This window comes from Gobius niger, assembly GCF_951799975.1.
Source record: "Gobius niger genome assembly, chromosome: 15".
NCBI classification, from domain to species: Eukaryota; Metazoa; Chordata; class Actinopteri; order Gobiiformes; family Gobiidae; genus Gobius; species Gobius niger.
Window position 1 is genome coordinate 15,707,904 of NC_136866.1, and position 20,955 is coordinate 15,728,858.

General features: G+C 43.8%; 2 protein-coding genes across 3 annotated transcripts; one reads left to right on the forward strand and one right to left on the reverse strand.

Annotated features, from left to right (window-relative positions):
* Window positions 1-734: 734 nt before the first annotated feature.
* tmem151ba (transmembrane protein 151Ba) lies at window positions 735-6,409 on the reverse strand. Of its 2 annotated transcripts, none has more exons than XM_079572756.1 (2): window positions 5,878-6,409; window positions 735-2,207 (listed from the first exon to the last, which is right to left on the reverse strand). In XM_079572756.1, the coding sequence occupies exons 1-2, from the start codon at window positions 5,959-5,961 to the stop codon at window positions 804-806; spliced, it is 1,488 nt and encodes a 495-aa protein (XP_079428882.1). In that variant the 5' UTR covers window positions 5,962-6,409; the 3' UTR covers window positions 735-803. The 2 variants fall into 2 exon arrangements, with proteins under 2 accessions (XP_079428882.1, XP_079428881.1); XM_079572755.1 differs by having other exon boundaries at window positions 735-2,210.
* A 1,564-nt stretch (window positions 6,410-7,973) lies between these two features.
* Window positions 7,974-20,609, forward strand: nfkbie (nuclear factor of kappa light polypeptide gene enhancer in B-cells inhibitor, epsilon). The gene is made up of 6 exons (XM_079572807.1): window positions 7,974-8,713; window positions 14,326-14,428; window positions 16,689-16,899; window positions 16,969-17,057; window positions 20,006-20,254; window positions 20,342-20,609. Exons 1-6 carry the CDS (start codon window positions 8,373-8,375, stop codon window positions 20,408-20,410), a joined length of 1,062 nt encoding a protein of 353 aa, XP_079428933.1. The 5' UTR covers window positions 7,974-8,372; the 3' UTR covers window positions 20,411-20,609.
* Window positions 20,610-20,955: the final 346 nt, after the last annotated feature.

Consider the following 20,955-nt stretch of genomic DNA (forward strand, 5'->3'; position numbering starts at 1 on the left):
CATATTATTACATGTGACACTATCAGCAGTGAATCCAGGCCTCTTCCTATTTTAGGCGTCTTTGATGGCCAGCTCTCCCTGATACGCATCAGCAGCAGCCCACATCCAGCTAAAAGAGCTACAAATAGAGGAATAGTCCCATGAACAAAAACATTTAGGCATTGCATTGTCGTCGGTTTGGTGGCAACACTTGGATGAAATGCTTGCTACTTTTAGTCCAAAGGCACTTAAATAAAGAGGTAGGCTGAGTACAAAATCATTGGCGTGAAATAAACAAAAGTCCAAAAACCAGCTGGTATGAAAGAACAGTTTGTAGGATTGTAGGTTCAGTTGGAAGTGTGTCCTTTAGCCCCCTGCACTCAATTATTCATAACCTCTGCCTCTATATTTAGAAAGCCAGGAAATATAATGTCATCGCTACCAAGCTGCTTCATCACATTTATTTTTATCAAAAGTGTCTTCCCCTCAGAGGGAGTTGCCACAATCTTGCACATTTAGAAAGATACAGCAAGTTTGAATGCAAGATGTCACTTTTATAAAGCGAAAAGAAAAGCTTGGAGTAGTTTTGCGGAAGTATAAGTAAATTATTAACCATTTTCCCCAAATTATTCACAACCTCAGAGAAATACAGGCTTTTATCCCGTCAAATGTCACCTGGGTCACAACAGTAATGTTTTATGTTGGAGCTGTAACTTTCTACGGTAATTGTTTTTAAAGCAACATTATCAGTCTCTGAAGACTTCCCTGCAGTTTTTTGCTTGAAAGGAAGTAAAGGTATATCAGTCCCTGCTTCAGCGTGTGCGTCAGAGCGAGGTCTCCACACAGGAGCCGTTCCTATGCAGCGCGCGGTGGTCGTGGTTGACGCAGCCTTCGTTGCGGTGCACTATGAGCACAGGGAAGCACAGGGCATCCTGGTATTCTGGGGGGCTTTCCTCTCGAGGCGAAGGTCCTGAGAGACGGGTGTTCTCGGTGGGACAGGCCTGGTTCAGGCTCCCGCTGCTCCTCCACAGACAGCTCCTCCTGGAGCCGTAGAGGCGGCTCAGAGACAGGCGGCTGGAGCTGAAGGGCAGGCGGGGCGTGGTGCAGATGCTTAGGGCACTGCGGGAGAAGATGGAGGAGCTGCTGATGGCGCGCTGGCAGCGTTCACAGCTCTGTCTGTAGCTGCTGTAGCCTCCCTCTGACGCCTGGGACAGGTCCATAAGCACCGCCTCGGAGTAACTGGGCACCAGCTGCTGGTTGGAGCGGATATGCCACTCTAGCTCAGTACTGTCTACGGTGTTGACCCGCGGGATGTGTCGGCAGTACGGCCGCTCCTCGGAGGGTGTGGTGGGAACATAGTCAAAGCCAAACAGCTTCTCCACATGGTAGTGTGCACACGCTGTCCGGTACTCCATCAGCACCCTGTGGGGCCACGACAGGGTTAGAGCTGCTGCCACCCAGAAGGTGGAGTGGGTGGCATACCACGGCAGGTGGCTGGGGTCTGAAAAAGCGATCATGTACTCCTTAAAGTCCACGTTCTTCAGATGCATGCCCTCTCGTGCCTCCATATAGTCGTCCAGACCCTCGTTCTCAGTGAAGAAGCGGGCCCTCTGTGTGAGGTAGGAGTTCTCCGACTCCACGTTGGCAAAGCTAAAGCACTTGGTGAATCTCAGTTTGGTGATGGGGAAGCTCATCAGGCCCAGTAGGTTCTTGGAGACGTCTTTAACCCCACAGTTTCCATAGTCAAACTCAGCCTCTGCCACGTGGGTGTTGACCCTCTCGTGGTAGACCTGTGTGGTGGTGTAAGCGTCTCCGTTGCGATAGCGTGTTACTTGGCGAGTCCTCCTCACGTAGTGATAACTGATGGCCTTCCACCAGATGCAGGGAGTGGCCTGCTGCATCCTCTGTATGCGCTCGGCCACGTTGTCCACATCCACCTTGTACTGCAGCTCAGTGCGGGTGTGGCAGTGCCAGCACTCCACCAGGTACACCACGTAGAGCATGAGCAGGAAGGCCAGGGGGATGTACAGGTAGCCGTTGGAGCAGGGGCTGTCGTGGTACATCATGGACTTGCCTTTGTACGCACTGTCAAAGGAGAGGCGTGTGACTGTGGTCAGCTGGCACCAGGCCATGGCCCCCACACAGCTGTACATGAGCACGGACAGCAGCAGGCACTTCCAGTGACTCTCCGGACACAGACTCTTGGACAGGGACTGCTTCTGTGGCCGCTGCTGCAACACATAAATAAACAACAGTGTGAACTAAGGGAACAGGCTGATAATTAAGCACATGGCTTTAGCACCTTTAACAGAGACAGCCTTATTTATGAACTGGAGAACAACCTCTGGGATAAACTTAGAAACAGTTCAAAGGCAGTGCCTGCTGCATATTAAATATTTACAGGATTATTCAGCCTTTTAAGTGCTTTATCATTTTTTATGCATGAGATGTGAACCAGCTACATGTCTCAGACTGTGTGGTCATTTATCATTTCAGATGAAACATACTGTAGTAGATAGACTGATGATAAAACATTTTACAGTGTGAGTTTTTGGATACATGCAATTGCAAAAATATGCATTTGACATTCGTGGTCATGTTTGTAACAATTGCTTTAAAACGTAAAGCTTTTAGCGATATTGTTGATCTAGAGCTGTGAGTTGAGTGTTAAAAGATTATTTGTATTTGACCAAACAGATAAACAGTCTGATAATCAAGCAAACACGTGGATAAATGTCCTTTGACCCTCCTTTTCACCGGGGAGCAAATGGGACAAATACAGCTGAGGTCTGTATCAGGAAGGGCACCCAACACATCACTGACTTCTCTTGCTCGACTGCAAACTCAGACTACCCACTCCCTGACAGCACACATATACTGTCAGTTCAGCTCAGCTTCTGTCTTATTGATTCCTTTATTATTACTAAGCTTAGTGGTATGGCATATTAGCCGGATTGAGCCTGTTTTGAGATGAAGGCAGGCAGAAAAAGCAGCGGGTTGCCTCAGCGGATACAGTGGGCTGGTGCCATCCTTTATCACCTCGGGGCGCGCTGGGGCTTAGAGCGAATCAAAACACGTCACACCTTCTGGGATCGCAGCTATAAACCTGGCAGTGAGCCTACAGCCCTGGGAAGAGTGTCAGACTGCTGCAAAATGAATTCCCTAAAAATTGGTACAAAGACAATTTCAAAATGGAATTGAGTTTAGCAGCTCCATTTGTTTAGTGAATCATTGTTTAGTCGATCATCTGGGGTGTGTGTTGAAACGCTTTTTAAATGGGACAAAATAAGGAGCCAATTTTCTACTCTCTACTTTAATTGTAGTGGAGTCAGTGTAATAAGTCCTTACCAATAATACTACTTACGGAAGAGAAAAATCCCCAAAACTCTAAGCACAGTTCTAAAGTACATTTTTCAGTACTGACCTCTGATTGTTGTACTTGAGATCAAGTGTCCCCTGAATAAGGCTGAAATAGAATGACTAAATCATGACTAAAACTGACCTTTTGCACATTTTAAAGTTTCCATCTGCTGATAGAGGACTGCAGTGATACTGTGTCGACACTTCTCATGACGTGGAGTCACCTTATTTAGTGTTCCTCCTCGTGTGTGAACACTTCAAACCGAAAAGTCACTCAAGATAGGGTCTGTATGTGACCGCAAATGTCGAATCCATCATCCGCGCTAGGCTGACAGTATTGAACCGACCCGCTCTGTGCGCATTCTAAGGCACAGGCAGCATCAATAATAAATGCTCTCTCCCTAATTATCTCCCCCCACCTCAGCCGCGGGGCGCTGGCTCCTTACCAACCAAAGGCAACACCCCGCGGAGACCGGAGGATTAGCAGCACACCAATTCCCCATTGAGACGAACCTGGTGCGGGAGGAAGAGCTTTTACTCACTTGGTTGAAGCCTTAGAAATATAGTATTACATGTAATTCAGTCTGTGCTTAAGCAGCAGGGAGGAAGGGGAGGGAGTCAAGAAGTGGAAGCTAAGGATGACATGATGTCAAATCAAATGTGATTGTTAGGATTATCATGAATGCGTTATTTGGTGACATTAAATCATGAAATGGAAAGATGTATTGATGTTTTTTGTTTTTTAAGATCATGACCAAAACAAGGCTCAAATGGATGCAAGTGAGGAAAGTCATGACTATGTTTGGAGGGGATTTTGCTAAATATTGTCTCTTCTTGCGATATGGATAGAAGAGATGTGATGATATTGTGCAGCCCTTATAATAAGTCACCCTATTACAAACAACAATGTATAGTATATCGCTACATTAGGTATATTTTTTCCCATATGCAAATCATAACAAGATAAACTAGTGAAGTTGAAATTGTTAGTTGCGGCACAAAACGTTTCCTAACTTTTCACATAACCGTCATTTAAATAATAGGCAAGTTAGATCTCACATTTGGGTAAAGTGTCAGCTATGGCTGCGAATGATGAAAAGTGAGATGTAGGAAACGGCTGCGATTCCAATTCTACCGGTATGATTGTGATGTTATTTTTTGTGTAGTGGATGTTACAACTTTTGAAACAGTAGGCTTGCTGCTGACGTAGCTTATTATCCATTTAAAGGCTGTCACACTAAATCACTAGAATGCCTTTTCAAGATGGCGTATCACTAAATTTACTTTGTTTTTTTTTGTTGGCACTTAAAAACACAGTGGTTAGCAAGAAGGTCCACAGTTGGATTTCCGGCCTGTGTGGAGTTCGTAATTACTCGTCCAGTTGTAAATTGCACATGAACGCTCCCTCATCTCATAATTTCCACTGGGAAACTGGGAAAATCATTTTGATACCCGGGTTTCCAAGATGAGATAACATCTGCCCTGTACTTTACTTTGTTCAAGCGTGGTTGTTGTAAAGTGCTTTGGTAATAAAATGTGATGGATTGATTTGAAATGTGCTGATGTTAATTCTTAAAGCAGTACTAGGTAACATTTGCCCCTAGAGGCCATAAGCCCAACTGCAGGTCGTAGTAAGTTGCGATTTTTTTACGTATTAATTGTCCTTGAGAGTAAATACTACGCTGACAGAAAAGACAAAGGGAGAGAGGGATATTGTACATCCAATTACACAATGGAAATATTTTTTCACTCAAACTTGGCCGTAAATACTGTTTAAAGTGGCGCTAGCCCGCAGTTAGCTTTGCCGGTTAGCTTCTTCTTCGTGAGTCTATTAGTGTGTATTGGTGACTCCGATCCAGTGGCAGTCAAGTTGCAATTGTGCTTTTCTGGCCAAAGACACCAGGGGGAGATGAAAGACCCTCCAATCATCCCATTAACTCTTGTATTACCCCCAGAAGGACTACGGAGAGGATTTATTAAGATAAACAAGTTACTTCACTGGACTTGTTCGGATCATTTCAGGACCAACTTTTGACTCACTACGAAGCCTCTCAGTGCAACATTGGCAGTTAGCCTTGCAGCTAATTTGTCCGTTCAAACTGCTTCACTCCTCATTGTTGCAGGCAGAGGGCGCCAGATAGTCATCCGAGCATACAAAAGGATACTTTGTAATGTTGGCAGCATGATGGCGCAGTGGTTAGGCTTACAGGAAAGCATCGCGTTAAATGATTGAAACATCTGGATCATGTGAAAACTTTTGGTATGGAGTTGCGTGTTCTCTTCTTGTGTGCGTAGGTTTCCCCTCATGCTATCACCACAAACATGTACAATAGGGTTCCATCTGCAGGACTGCCCTGAAAGATTCTGAATCTGCCTGTGGGACTTAATAAGTAAAACAAGAAAACGCATAATTGCCATCTTTTCTGGGGCAAACCTTTGTTGCAGTTCTTATTGCAATATTGCGCTTTTCAGGGTAGTTTATTAAGCCACGCATAACACGGACTTTTTTATCCCGTTGTAAGCTATTTTTCTTCTTACCTCATCCCGCGGGCTCTCTGGCTCTTCCCCGGGGACCGCGGCGGTGCTGCTCTCGCTGGCTGTAGCTGCTGAGGCTGGGGACATTGTTGTGATTGCGGCTCCGTTTCGGACGATGTGGGGTTTCCATAGACACTCCGAGGTTCCCTTTACGCATCATCCGAGCGGACACGTCTGAATGGACCGGGCTGGCTGCAAAAAGTGCACATCTTTCTTTCCCGGGTAGCGGAAGGATGCTGCGGGGGTGCGATCGCCTGCCCTACGAGAATCCGCGCATTGTGCCTTGCCTTTCCCAAGACGCAAAGAAGAAGAAAAAAAAAAAGCTGAGACAGGGAGAGAGGCGCCTATGCTGCTGCTGCTGCGGCTGACTTGGTTGCAGTGGTAGTAAAAAGCCAAAGGCGCCAGTCAGTAGCCGTAGATCGCCCTGGTGCGCGCGGAAGACATCACTGGAACCGGGGCCGTTTATGCACAAAGGCGAGCATGCGTTTTCGGCACATGTAAATAAAACACACGCACACATCCCTTTAGACAGAGGGGTAAAAATCACAACAGCGAGAGGGGAGGGGGGGGGGGGGGGCACCGTGGCACGAGAGAGGCGGCGCTGCGCATGATACCTCCCTCCCCCCACTCCCCCCCGAGTCTGCCTCCATCAACCTCTCAGCCCCAGGAGCATTTAATAAGACTGCGCATAATCAAACGGGCCGAGTTGGACATTGATTTCAAATGAATAATATTAATGGGGGGGAAAAGAGAGAGAGAGAAAAAAAAGACATGGGCAACGTATAGCCCCCGAGCCATTCGCGGTCACCTGGGTCCTGCTGGGGACTTGGAGTGACGGAGGAGATAGGCTTATGTGTGAGAGCTACTCGGTTAATCGAACACAACGGCTGGGCTTTGGCTTATTTGGACGTTAGCCAATACTTTACTACAAGTACTTTTCACATATATGGATGCTAGGATGCGATTGTACTTCGGTAACTTAAAGAGACTAGATGCAAGTTGGTTATTTGTATACTCACTACTGCCACCTCAGGTCTTACGCATAACTGCAGTCTCTTTTTGAGTGACAGTGCAGGATTTTAGAGGCGGTTGTGTTGAATAGGGACCGAAGTGCCGTCATGCACGAGCTTAATATAGAACCTGCAGTTACGCATAAAACCTAAGGTGTTAGTAGTATATTGTGATAGCATAGCCTACATTTCTGGAAAAAAAAAGACTACTCCGTGCTGTGCGTCTAAATATAAAGTCTTTCTTTAGATAATCAGATCGTTGTTTACATTACCGTGACATTGTTCCCTAAAGGTTGTAAAGTACTACCATGTGAAGAAGTATATGTATGTTTTTGCTACTAAATAAAGTGTTGTAAACAAGTCAATATACCGGGATGCTCCCATGTGGCGCACTAAGGTATAAACGGGTTGCTATTGTTGAAACAGCGGGGTACCAATAGTCACGGGGTTTATTGGACATATTTTTGTGGGAGTTTACTCTTCAGTGCAGGGATCTCCAACCAACCCAAATGTTTTCTACATTGTGAACCTTTAAATGTAAGAAGAAAAGTACTTTAATTAGTTGAATTTTCAGAATGAGTAGCTCTCTGCCATTTTTGTTTTGCATAAAAGTAAAAAAAAAAGAAAAACACAGCTGCTTTAGTGGCACAATTCTGGTTGTTAGCGATCATAATAACATTATATTGACACCTGTTGGTAAATATATAGCCTATAGCATTTCAGGAAAAGAATTGTTCCTTCAAATAAGCCTTTATCAGATACAATGCAGGAAGTGCAGCCTGGCGAGTAGTGCTGGGAACAGTCTGACAAATATTTACATAATAGTGGTGCTAAATATGACTCACAAAGTAGTAAGTGGCATAGTAAAGGCCCACATGTAGTATTTCCATAGTGATGCCATAGTGACATTTAGTTTATTACCTGGAACATATTAGGCATATTAGACAGCTGGACAGAAGGTCTAATATTTCCTCATGGACTAAAGAAAACGTGTAGAATCCCCCCCTTAAAAGTGCAGAAACAAATACTGAAAATGCATTGGCTTAACTTGACAGTACTTTCAAGTGACGCAAATCATTAAAAACCCAACGTTCAAAGGCTTAAAGATACGCGCCTGATTTCTGCTTTTACTTTGAAACGCTGCAGACTTTTGGCGTTGGGCCGATTCAAACGCTGCGTGTGTACGTGCGTGCACGCGCTCTGGGGAATCCCCCGTGCACCAAAACAGCTTTGCTTCACATGTTCAGCCTGTGCGCTTATCGCCTTTCAGTGCTCCAGACTGCTCATATGAGAGCGCACCGGATACGCACACGCTTCCCCCCGTTTGGCTCGCCTTTAGCAAACGTTTTCATGCGCCGAGGGGTTCAGGTCGTGTCGGTGTGTGCTTCGTAACGGCTTATGACAGCGGAGGAGGTCAGATCCAGCGGTGAGTGGCATGAAAGCTTGGGCTAAGTCTGACCAAAGTGCACCGAGCGGACAGGGGCCACCATGAGCAGCAGCTGCGGCGGTAAGCATGACCCGCTGGAGGAGAGCCGCATGGACTCGGGCATCGACTCGATCCGGTCCGTGTTCAAGTCCGAGGAGCCCCGCGACGTGAGCTGCGACTTCAGCGGGAGCAGCGGCGGCAGCGGCGGCGGGTCCGGGGATAAGTTCATGTCCGCGGACGAGCGCCTGGACTCGGCTTACGGCTCGTCGTCCATCACCGTGGAGAGTCTGGGGCAGATCGTAGAGGAGGAGTGCAGGATTTCCACCACCACCGCCGAGCAGGTCTCCGAGGAGCCCCAGGAGGAGGAGAACCCGCTCACAGCCATCACGGAAGACGGGGACACGTAAGTTTGATGTTTAGACTTTGTTTGGTCACTTTTTCTGCTGCTGCTGCTGCTGCTGCTGCTGCTGGAGTCGGCAGAAGGCGATCCCAGTTGCAACCAGTGCATGAAATAAAGCAGTAATGTATGGTATTATGCTTTCATGTAGGGTGGCCACCTGTTCCTCCTTTGGTTGTCCTAGTCCATTGTCCCATATGTGTCCCATGAATGTGGAGAATGCCATAATATCCCCCCATTGCATATTGGGTGCTCCTAACTTTATGGGTGAGAATACTTGAGGACCTTTTGCTATCCCTGTGTTGGTCCAAAAATATCAAAAGAAATGCTTCTAACGTTTTCACTTCCCTGGTCTGTCCCACCACATCGTACCACTTGGCCCCACTTTTACACTATTTTAGGTGGTCGCCAACGATGCACCGATGAATCGAATCGTTTGACTGTTAAAAGGAAGCAACTCATTTTATAGTCAGCCATTGTTTTCTGTTCTATACATGGCAATCCAAGAAGAAAAACTATTTTCATTTGTACCTTCATATTGAAATCTGAACAAAGATTGCAGAAGCGCAATAAAATATCATCATTTGACGAGTTGGCAGCAACTGTATTACTATACTGTCTGCCCCTTTCAGTTCTCTAACCCTATTTTGTATCTTAAAAGTAGCATTTTGCCTTGCATGGCTTGGCCCACTGTCTGCTCGTTAACAAAACAAGTTAGGCCTGCAAAACATGTCGCCAAATTGCCGTTATTATCGTGGTATTAGGAGACAGGATCCGATTCAGAAGAAGCCACAATACATCGCAACAGTCACTCAGGACTTCAGTCTGGCTTAAAACGTATGGTCACTTACAAAAGTGCAAATCCTCAACCCCCACCGTGACACATTTTCTCCAGTTCAGTTTTACCCAAATCTAAAAGCTTCAAGACCCGAGAGCTTAAAGCCTATTGGGGAGGGGAACGCCTCATTTGAAAGCTAAGACCGAAAAACTTATCTCAGCTTCTTCCCAAATGTAGTTTTTGTAAGATTTTTCACCACATTTTTGTCACGTTTTCATTGTTGTGTCGCATTTTGAGGAAAGAGCTTGGGCCTTAGCTTTCAAATCAGATGGCCTATAGGCTGTCAGCTAGAGCTGGGTTAAACTGAACTGGAAAAAATGTATGAGTCTCAGGCAGTTTTCTCATATTGTTCACTTTGCAGTCATATACAGCTGCCCACTGTACATGCCCATTGATCCAAGTACTGCAAAGCTTTTTACTCTTTCCTTCACCATCTAGTTTGCAAAGCATTTTCTGCATGTGCACTCCGTAAACCCCCGACTTGTTTAACTTGTTCCCGTTGCTTTACAGTAAGGCTGAGCGCGGCTGCTGAATGACCATGAATCACTGCCTGTCTGCTCCCCAGGCGGCGCTCTCGCAGGCCCGTTCCCCCGGCCGGGCGTCTCTCCCTGAGCTGCTGGTTTTTAAGGGGATTTCAGGGCGATGTGATATTTTATACTTAGCCATGGGTCTGTACTGAACTTTGGCCCCGCGGTGCTGTGAATGTGGATGCGGCGCTTTTAGGCAGAAAACAGAAGTGAAAGAGACTCGCGAGGCTCGGACTTCCCCCACGCACGCAGACACACACAAAGCACATGCTGTCAGCGCCGCTCAGGCTCGTCCTGCCAAGAAACTAGTCCGGCTGGAAAGGACACAGAGGTGGAGATGTCGTTTCTAATTATTGTTTTAAGTTATGCATCAAGGAAGTGGCCCGGTATTTTCAAAGGATTTTTACATGAAACCTGTCGCACTCGTTGGGAAATCCACAGCTGCAAGTGTCAGTTAGCTCAGGGGTTGAAGGCATTGCAGTTGCGATTAGATAAGCAAATTATTGAATAAAGATTCAGCTTATTGTGCACATTTGAATTTAATGACTTCATAAGCACAGCGAGAAGGTCCTGGGTTCGGCTCCCTCATGCATTTGTTCCACATAGGGTTGCCAAAGTTGCAAAAACTTTCTATTTTGTATTAGAAAGTTTTGTCCTCTTCAAATCCGGGTGGACAGGCATGGCAGTGATGATTTCTTGCACACTTTTCATCACTCCCTTGCTAGATACTGTAAATAAAGTATATTACTGTTAAATCTGATTTTTATGTTGCATGTTTTGTCTGTCTGCATAGAAGCGACATTCAGTTGTGTTTATTCCCACATATTCCCGTTCATTTCCGCGGATGAGGAGAGACAGAATGAGCCGCTGGTGTTTTCACACTATTATTGTTTCTTATCCAAACAACTTTACTGCAGCTTTAGATTGACCACGTAAGCTCATAAAGAGGTGCAAATGCATCTAAATCACAATTTATATTACTTTTACTTGTAACCCAGTTTAAAAAAAGCACAATACAGGATCCAAAATGTAGTGAAGTAGAAGTATTCATCATCAAAAGGAAAGTAAAACTATCTACCATTTGTACTTTGATCTTGAATTGTACTTTTGGCTTTGTTTCTTTCCACCACTGCAATAAAGTGTCTCTTAACTGTACTGTAGAAATGCTACTTATCATCAAATTAATTTTTCCTATCCTGTAGTTCTGAAAGAGAGCAAAGGGTCATGGTCTATGTAGTTTTTTCTTTGCACCACTGCCACAAAAGGATGCATTGTTATTTTATTTTTTTATTTATTATATTTATTTATTATTTTTATTTTAAGTTTTTTACCACCCATTGCTCAAGTGTTGGTGACTCGTCAGTGCTCTGTCCCTCCAGTTTCCTCACACTGTTGTATAACTCGTTCCTAGTAAAGCTAGATGTAGTTTTGGAAGTTATGCAATAGAGCAGGCACGCAACAAAGGCTTTCTTGGCACCAACAGTGGCACTAGTATTGGAACACTTCTCTCGTAAAGTGTCTTGAATCTGTGTCCTTTGGCAAGACACTTCCCCTGGCTTGTCTGAACGTGGTCTGAGACGCCGTTGGCACAAAAAAAGTAAAAATATTTTTTTATGTTGTAGAAATAGAATATTTGTAAAGTGGAAAAATGACATTGAGGGTGGAATCCTCTGGGCAACTCATGATTCAATATGATTTTGTTATTTTTTGTGTGATACAAGGCTCATGAACGATACTGCGATAATTGATATAATGCAGAAAATAACCTACATCATATGACTATTTAAAAAAACAACACATCCAAATTTACTATTAACCAATTTTAGCGTTGTTGCTTAATGAAATACATGCACCATATTTTGGGGGATTTACATTTGTTTTCATGCATTGTTCCCATTTTTCTTAAATAAGTAAATAAACAATATAAGTAAGTGATTTATTGCCATTATACAAGCGAAATAGTGTCCACTGTCCAGGTCCTGAGCTGCCACTGTGTGGTATCTGACTTGTTCATTGAAAATGGGCCTTTGATCGTCAGGGGCATCACTTCATCCGCATACATTTAAATACACATAAATCCACAGTCCTTCACCAGCTTGTTTCTATTATTATAAATATAAATAAGCAATCTAATTATGCAACTGTTTAAAATGCTGGTGCTGCCCTCTATGGTATTATTGACTATCTATTGACTGAAAGCAATAGAGCATTCAAATTCATTAAAATGCATGGCGTCATCAAAAGTATTGATATTGGAATAAAAAGTATTGGTATCATATTGTGCCACAAGAAATATAGCTAAAACCCACACCTAAACGACATATTCCAAGTGTAGAATTGGACTCGCTCGTGGCCCTTGAAGCCACATCGCGTAGAATTTTACCCAATAAATAAAATTGAAATACAAGCATTTATTTTATGACAGATAGTTTCATCATTGAAAAAATATCTAATAAATGTACAAACAAACATTTATGAGGCTCACCCCTGCTAAGATATGATTGTAAACTTTACTGGGAGTGGGTACGGCTCCAGATTTGAGATTAAAACAGGTTAGTTTCTCATCCAAGTCCATTCTTTTATCACACACTGCAGCATTTTCTGTGTCATTAGGAGCATGTTTTGTTTTGCCTCAACAGTGTAGTCCAAAATGTTACGCAGTGTACCTTTAAGTACAGTAGAGTTGCACTGAGACAGTTATAGGATTTGTGTCGTCAAAGCAGGGAAAACAAGGGAACATTATGAGCTAAATCAAGTTAGCAGAGTTAGCTCATTATCCGCTAGCGAGCAGTGTTTTGGAACCATGGGTAATCAAGCTTGTCATTTCCACTTAAATGAGGAATTTAATTTGTCTTGTGTTTGACAAATGTTCAAATCCTTATGGCAAACCCAGGATTTAACCCAATGATAGTGAAATAGAAATAAAAATACATTGAGTGTTATTGTGAGCCCTTACGTGTTTGACCTGCTTTTGTTTCCGTTTGGCAATTTTTCAGGGCATCGTGGTTTCATTCTCACACGCCAACTTTAGAAACATGTCCTCAGTCAATTGAACCAGGAACTCCCGGCTAAACAACAGTTTTATCATGATCAGTTAGCCGCTTATCTGTGACACGTGTAGGAACACCTCTAATGGTGTTCACTGTCTTTCCAAAGTACTGCAGTGCTGGTTGACATTACTATGACTCCAGCTGTTACATGTCTTTATGAATGGATTATGTCAAGACCACAGCTAACATTTTAAACTTGACTTATCTCGGTTACGATTTGGAAAATAACAACATCGATAAACACAGACACCACATTTGAACTCGTTTAAAATACACGGTGAAGGAAGTGGTCTTGAACGGTTGACTTTTGTGGGAAAGTTTAGGTCCCACGCTGTCTGCCTCTGAGAATGTTGTGCTACTTTTCATCTGACGTAAAGGCAGGCAGCAGGGACACAACTGAGATGCAATTTGATACCTACTGTTTACGTCAAGAAAATACTATACTTACTAATCGTGCTGCTGATTAATGAACGATGCATGTGGCCAGGGGTGCTGTAGATTTTGGTCCTCGATTTGGGATTTGGGAAGCTGGAAATACAGTAGTACTAGTTGTGAGACCTGGGGGAAAAAATAATTATTGTTATGAATGTATTTTAGTGTTTTATTGAATTATTATCCCGGGTACGTTGTCCCTGCCCCAGCCCATTTTCTTAACAACATAATAGAAACTGGTGGCTGGGGGGGGTCATGTGAAACCTTCTCGCCCTGGGCCCTCGCATAATCTGTTGACGGCCCTGATTTTACCCAAAGTCTCTGTGGCAATAACATAAATCGACTTTTTCTCTACTTCAGTTGGTGTTTTTGAAATATCAGTGCTTTCACACTTGTACAAACCCTCAAGTTCTGCCTGTTTTCCTTCTGCCTTGCGGGTTGTTTATCACTTGCAGTTTTGTAGAAGTCGCAGAAGCACATCGACACGGCTTCTTTATCCGTCCATCTTTCAGTTATTGCTCAACTTCCACGAGCCACCAACTTTTGCCGATCACTGCGGTGTACAGTAGTTCTCCTCTTCTGAGATGAATACCGAGGAAAGGGTGATGCAATGTTTTCTGTCAGACTTTGTGAAACGCGGTGATGCTTGGTTTTGATTGCTCAATGTCAGAAGAAGTCAGAGCCTACAGATATTGTGCAAGTTTCCAATGATTGAATTAGCTACTTCTTTTTCGTATTAAATGAATTCGTTTTTTTTTTTTGTTTCTGCAGAATCTTGCACTTAGCCATCATCCATGAAGACGAGCAGTTTGCCCAGCAGCTCATCGACATCTTTCCGAAGGAGGTGCTGGACATACAGAACAACTTGTATCAGGTGATCACACTCGAACGCTCCTGAGGATGATGCGGCACGGTTGATACTTTAAGATTCAGCTCATCTAGGGGGTGCGAAGTTACTCCCATGGGTTCAAATGTGACTTTTAGATCGTGACTAAAACTGAACCTCTAAAGTGTGGGGTGTGTCTGCGTATGGGGGGGCTCGTGGGTGTCGGGGGAAATTTGCAAACAGTTCACCGTGGACATGTTTTGGGCAACATGATGAAGCCGCCTGCATGGGGCTATTTCTGCAGACGTGGAGGAAAGAGCTGCACACATGTGGGGGCAGAGAGGCTGCATTTACCTCAGGTCCGTCTTCAGGATGAGCCGGGGCTTTGGCTGTGGCGCTCTGCAGCACTCCTCTTCTGCTACTTATGTTTATTTGTTAAACTCTCTGCTCACTGGCAACTTTTTTTTTGACAGTCAGCCTTTCTTAGTTTTGTGCAGCTCATAAAACACCTGTAACTGGCTCATACCAATTGTTATGGAAGGAACTGAAGTAGCACAGACTTTACTTACTTTTTATTTGGAGCCATTCAGTATTGTTACTTTCTGTGAATGTGCCACATTTAGCCATTAGCTACTTTCCATCCATGATCCCCCATACAACAAATGCAGAAATGTCTGTGTGTGGGATCCCCATTGAACATCTACTGTGCCATCTCCTGAACGCTTTGTTCACGGCTGTTAAAAAATAAATAAATAAAATGCCTGATTATGAAGGCCAAAACGTTGCAGTGTTTTGAATTAAATCACTGGTGATTGCTGCTTTTTTTACGGCCATGTCACCACACCTGCCCCAGCTAAAGATGTTCAAACTGTGAAGTATCCCCCCGTAACACATCAAAGTCAGTCATTGTCCTATTGTGTAAGAACCAGGAGTGCTTTACATATTACACACCACCACACCTTTCTGTGGAAGGGCAGTGCTGTGGTTACAATGACACTGACTTTTTTCTGAAAAGTGTGTGCTAAGGTCTGCTTTTGGAGTAAACTAGGTGTTCGCTCGTCTCCCATAGTTGCATAAAACATTGCATCAGGCTATTTTAGGTCAGTTTATTTTCCGTTCAACTTTTTATTTTAACAATTATATATTTTGATGTCTCTGATTCCGTATATGTAAATCAAGCTTCATATTTGTATTGCTGACCTTTTTCATGACTCCACTCCCTCCAAACCACCTTTCTCAAAATGACCCTAACCTTTTGTTTTCATTCTTACAAATACATCCACCACGCGTTTTCAGTCCGCAGTAACTTCCCCAAAAGCCCTCGATGGTGGAAACAGATGCAGTATTTTTACCCTGTACTTCCAGAGAACTGCAGTAGTGTTGGTAGTAGTAGTTCCTCTTTACCCGCAGTCCGCGCCTCCGCAGGCCCTCTGTGTGTCTCTGCTCCTGATATCCTTCTGATGGGACAGGGCGCTGGGAACTCCCCTCCTTTAGCTCCTGTGCAAATAGCAGCCCTGAAGTGTGTCCTGGTGTGAAGAGGGCGGTTATTCCTGTCCTCCCGGATGACAGACGAGTAGGAAGCAAAGCGCAGAATACGTCTGCCAAAACAACTCAAAGAAAGTCCCTGTCTTAAGAAGGTAGACCTGGATCTAGCATTTGTTACAAAACTCCGAGGAATTTCTGGCTTTGTGTCTTGAATTGGGCTGCAGCCGACCACAGTCAAATCGAAATCGCAGTTTGAACGGTTGCAATTACCAAATACCGGACTGCATTTCACTGCAATACTTGTATACAAAATACATTTTCGCTATGGTAATATCTTTGCAGCCGATACCATATAAATATTACAGATTGAGACCTTTTGCTTCTCTACTTCTGTTTGAAGATGCCCACAGATGCTCAATAGGGTTTAGACATGCTCGGCCAGTCTGTCACCTTTACCCCGAGCTTCTTTAGTAGTGCTTGTGAGATACTGTATTTTTTGTCAATCACCACATGTAAAAATACAAACCAAAAAAATTGAAATTTCGTCTCTTCCAATCCCTCGGTATGAAGAACAAAACAGAAATATGCATTCCTAATTTACTTTATTGTGCTGATGTGGGTCAGCTGGTCCTGGCCTGGAGACTCCACCTCTCCTCCCTGAAGGTAGTACACTGAGGAAAGTGAGTGCATGAGATTACCCATGATGCTGAGGGCTTGACACGGGCAGAGGGAGATTTTAAGCATGTCCTGTATCAGTTGATGAGAGCATTATCACGGTCATTATTATGAACTGAAAGGTAATGAGAACTTGTGTGTTTTCCAGAGCCCGCTGCACCTGGCCGTGTACCTGGACCTGGAGGCCGTGGTCCAGAGCCTGGTGGAGCGAGGGGCCAGTCTCCACCTTCAGGACAGAGACGGTAACACGGCGCTGCACGTGGCCTGCCAGCACGGGCAGACGGATTGCGTCAGTCACATGATCAGTGACGTGACCCACAGCAAGCTGGCCACGGTGCTCCACACGCACAACTGGAGGGGTACGGCACTTTTCCTGTTCGTCCACTGTAGTTATAAAGCCATGCTTTATATTGGTTTATTTCTCCTAGGTCTGGCCTGTCTACATGTGGCTGCTCTGTACGGGCAGCACGAGGTCATGAAGCTCTTAAGGAAAAAAGGCGCTGAGCTAAATATCCAGGTCAGTGTCGTTATGTGCTTTATTGCTTAAAGTTTCTTATCAGTATTAATGTTATTCTGGAAGTTCATGTGGGCGCCGCCATGAACTGTGCCCGCCCCTTCACTCGTATTAGTTTACATAAGATTGGAGAAGTCAAGAGAAAATCAGTTCTAAACAAACACAAAGCAGTTTTTAGGCCGTACAGAGAAACGTTGCGGTTTTGACTTGTTGGTTGAAATGAACATGGGACAATTTACACAATTTACACAAATCAATCTACTGTCTAGAAGTTTGTTCCCATTAAACAGTGGAACGAACTTCCAGACAGTCTGAAACTGTCTGTGGATCTTAATCGTTTTACTCGAAATTTGAAAAAGAGCATTTTAGATCATCAGTCGTGTCAGCATTAATGAATGTATTGTCAACTATAGAGATTGTTTAGTTCTTTTGTGTACACTTTAAGGAAAAGTATAGAAAGTATTTTATATAGTGATTTTATTGTAGATTAGATTTATAGATTATAATTGTAATGCTTTATGTTCTCACCTGTCCAGGGACTGCCGATGGAAAATAGCTGCTGAGCTAAATCTGGTACAAACCATCTCCTCTTGTAAAGACTAATGATTCTGTACATTGTCCCTGTTTCAATAAATAATGATAATAATAATACTAAATATCAGATTTTAGCAGCAAACTTTTCCCCTCGTTTTCCTCTCAATGAACAGACTCCGCTCTACCGGAAGTGTCAATACAATGGAAGTGCCGATCTGTGACAAAAAATGAGCATTTATTTCAGTGGACGAGAGCATCTCAGGGACCTCGACGTGGCTCCCATCCTCTTTGGGGTGTTTCCTTCACTTCCTCGCCTGCATTAGCAGCAGAGGATGATTTGTGTGCTCACCAAAGTGCGCAGACAGTGATACAGCAACATGCTACATTCAGGACGACAGAATTAGATGGAGATATGATTAGTGCTGCCAGACACACTGAACTTTCTATGGACGGAACAGTCCCCAAAGAACCCAGACATGCCTCCCTTTTCGAGTCAGCCTCTCTACATAATACTGTCTGTTTATTATTAGTGTTAAGTTTATTATTAACGTTTGCTCGGTTTCATTTTTGACCTGGTATAACAGGGATTTACCGACTGATTACAGAACTGAAAGTACAGCTCGTATGAACAGTCCCCTCACATTCCAGTTGTTTTCCAGCAGCAACCATGCTTTTGTTATTTACCAATTACCGTCTCCTAAGAAATGTGAAGTGTGCACATGTTCAAAAGAAAGTAAAGGAATTAAAAATCCTATTCAATGTTCATATACACTTCACAGAAATACATGTAGTTATATGTAAATGAAAGGCATTTTTTTTATAGCTTTTTGGTCTGTAAAGTTAAATTAAATGAGTGTGTTTTATCACCACAGAGCTCCTTTGCTTCCATCTTCTTTTAATCGATTTAACGTCTACAACTGGAGCAAGTTTTTGAAGTGGAATAGACTGTAGAGCTTTTTTGCAACTCATGATGCTGCAATTTGACACATAATCTATGCACAATGAATAAGTAACTAAATGTGCATAATATGGCTGAGGGCAGAGGTGCTCAGGAAGTTTGTGTAAGAGATTGTTCTTTGGTATTTGGGGAAGAAAATGTTATAAAGCAAAGTGTGTTTTGGATGTTTTGGTCGCGACACATGGGAAGAATTAACACCCAGCGAGCTATGCTTTTTTAGATCAGGAATAAAGGCTGCATTTACTCCGCGACTTGTGCCTGAGCATTTGTGTTGCAATATTGGTGTAAGACTCGGGTTTTCCGAGACAGAATACATTTTGACATTGTGTAAAACATTTTGGAAAGTGCACATGAGACATTACAACATGAGAAATATTCTAATGTCATAATGATTCACCTTAAAGGGGCTAGATGCAAGTTAGTCATTTTATGCTCACTACTGCCACCTCAGGTCTTATGCGTAACTGCAGCTTCTATATTAAAGGGATATTTCAGGATTTTTGACACAGGGCCTCATTTCCTAGTTATGCAGAGTGTTGCTGATACCTGGATATCTATTTTTTGTAATTCATGCAGTTCTTATGTTTGAAGAGTTTCGTGGCGCTAGGCTAATGCAAGGCTAGCGCATTTCTACGATATCAGCTAGCCTGCATTAAAAACAGTCTCACACGCTCCACAGTGCACCTGAGGCAAATCACTTATAACACCAGACTCAGACTAACCATATAAATGTCTGTGTCGATAGAATAATTTTAACCATTTTGCATTTAAAATACCTTATATTTGAGCAGCATCAGCTTCGTGGTTGTATAAGCTACGCAGCGGCGGAGTGATCTGCTAGAAAATAGTCCCTCAAAATGTGATCATTCATGTGATGCAAGGTCTGTTATATTCCAAAAATTACTCTATCGACACACACATTTATATGGTTAGTCTGGCGTTATAAGTGATTTGCCTCAGGTGCTCTGTGGAGCGAGTCAGACTGTTTTTAATGCAGGCTCGCTGACATCGTAGAAATGCGCTAGCCTTGCATTAGCCTAGCGCCACGAAACTCTTCAAACGTAAGAACTGCATGAATTACAAAGAAAATATCTCCAGGTAACAGCAACACTCTGGATAACTAGGAAATGAGGCCCTATGTCAAAAATCCTGAAATATCCCTTTAAGCTCGTGCATGACGGCACTTCGGACCCGAATTAACACCTTTTTGAGTGACAGTGCAGGATTTTAGAGGCAGTTGTGGTGAACAGGTCTGAGCTCATTCTACACATCAGTCACATGGCTGGAACATGTAGGGGGATGAAAATACTTGAACGGAGATTGCAAGCTTTCAAACGAGCCCTTGCTGATCCTCATTCTGTGAATATGTGTTGTATATTAATTTGTCCAGCACTATTGACTGATAAAAGTCCACAGTTGTCCAGACAGAGCGTTGACCATTGCGTGTTTTCTGCCTCAGGACGGCACCAGTGGGAAGACGCCCCTGCACTTGGCCGTGGAGCTCCATGACGTAGCGCTGGTCCGGATGCTGCTGAGCTGGGGGGCCAACACGGACGCCTCCATGTTCAACGGCTGCACGCCCCTCCACCTGGCCGTGGGCCGGCAGGACGCGGACATCGCCAACCTGCTGTGTCAGTCCGGAGCCGACAAGATGCTGCGCAACATGGAGGACGAGACGCCGCTGGACCTGGCAGACGGGAACGATGACGTGAGTTTTTTTTATTTTTTTTTATGTCAAAGCAAGATAACAAAGCACAACAAATAATCCTGCGTTACCTTTTTTTTTTTTTGGCAGATCCTGGCCTTGTTCCCGTTCGATGACATCCAGATTTCGGGGCGCTCCGTGGTGGGGGTGAACTATTGAACTTTGGGGGATTTGCAGCTGGGACGTCGCTTCACTGTTTTAAAGATGCATAGAGCGGTGGATCTCCCATTTACATAGACTTTATTCTCATTGTAGCACATGTTAAAATATCTATTTATCGTCTTACAGTTCAAACATACACACCGGATTTAAAGGTGATTTCAGTGCCTGAGAAAATTAACCTTTGTGGATATCAATATTTTTTAGCAATGCCAAATGAAACATAGGACCTTTTTATCTTTACCTTTTGAATTCTTAATATCATTATTATAACATGTTAATTCTTTCACTTTGTTATTGCAAGTTGAGTGAGTCCCTGCAAACAGAAAAATGACATAACAAATTTAGACCCAGAGCCGTTTTTTCCTATAGGCAAACTATGCAAGTTGCGCAGGACCCCGCAGCCACAAGGGCCCCGCATCTCAGTCAAACTAAGGTGTTGTTTCCCTGATTTAAGATGAGTTGAATCCACACGGTTCTCATGCACGCAGTTACTTACAGTAACTCTGGTTCTCTGAATGTGCACAGTCTAAAACGAGTTGGGA

Bases quoted from the DNA above. Each gene is read 5' to 3' on its own strand.
- tmem151ba (XM_079572755.1), bottom strand. From the start codon at position 5,961: ATGTCCCCAGCCTCAGCAGCTACAGCCAGCGAGAGCAGCACCGCCGCG. The intron at 2,211-5,877 runs GTAAGAAGAAAA...TATGTGTTGCAG, and splicing joins CAGAGAGCCCGCGGGATGAG to CAGCGGCCACAGAAGCAGTC.
- nfkbie (XM_079572807.1), top strand. From the start codon at position 8,373: ATGAGCAGCAGCTGCGGCGGTAAGCATGACCCGCTGGAGGAGAGCCGC. The intron at 14,429-16,688 runs GTGATCACACTC...TGTGTTTTCCAG, and splicing joins TACAGAACAACTTGTATCAG to AGCCCGCTGCACCTGGCCGT. The intron at 17,058-20,005 runs GTCAGTGTCGTT...TTTCTGCCTCAG, and splicing joins GCGCTGAGCTAAATATCCAG to GACGGCACCAGTGGGAAGAC.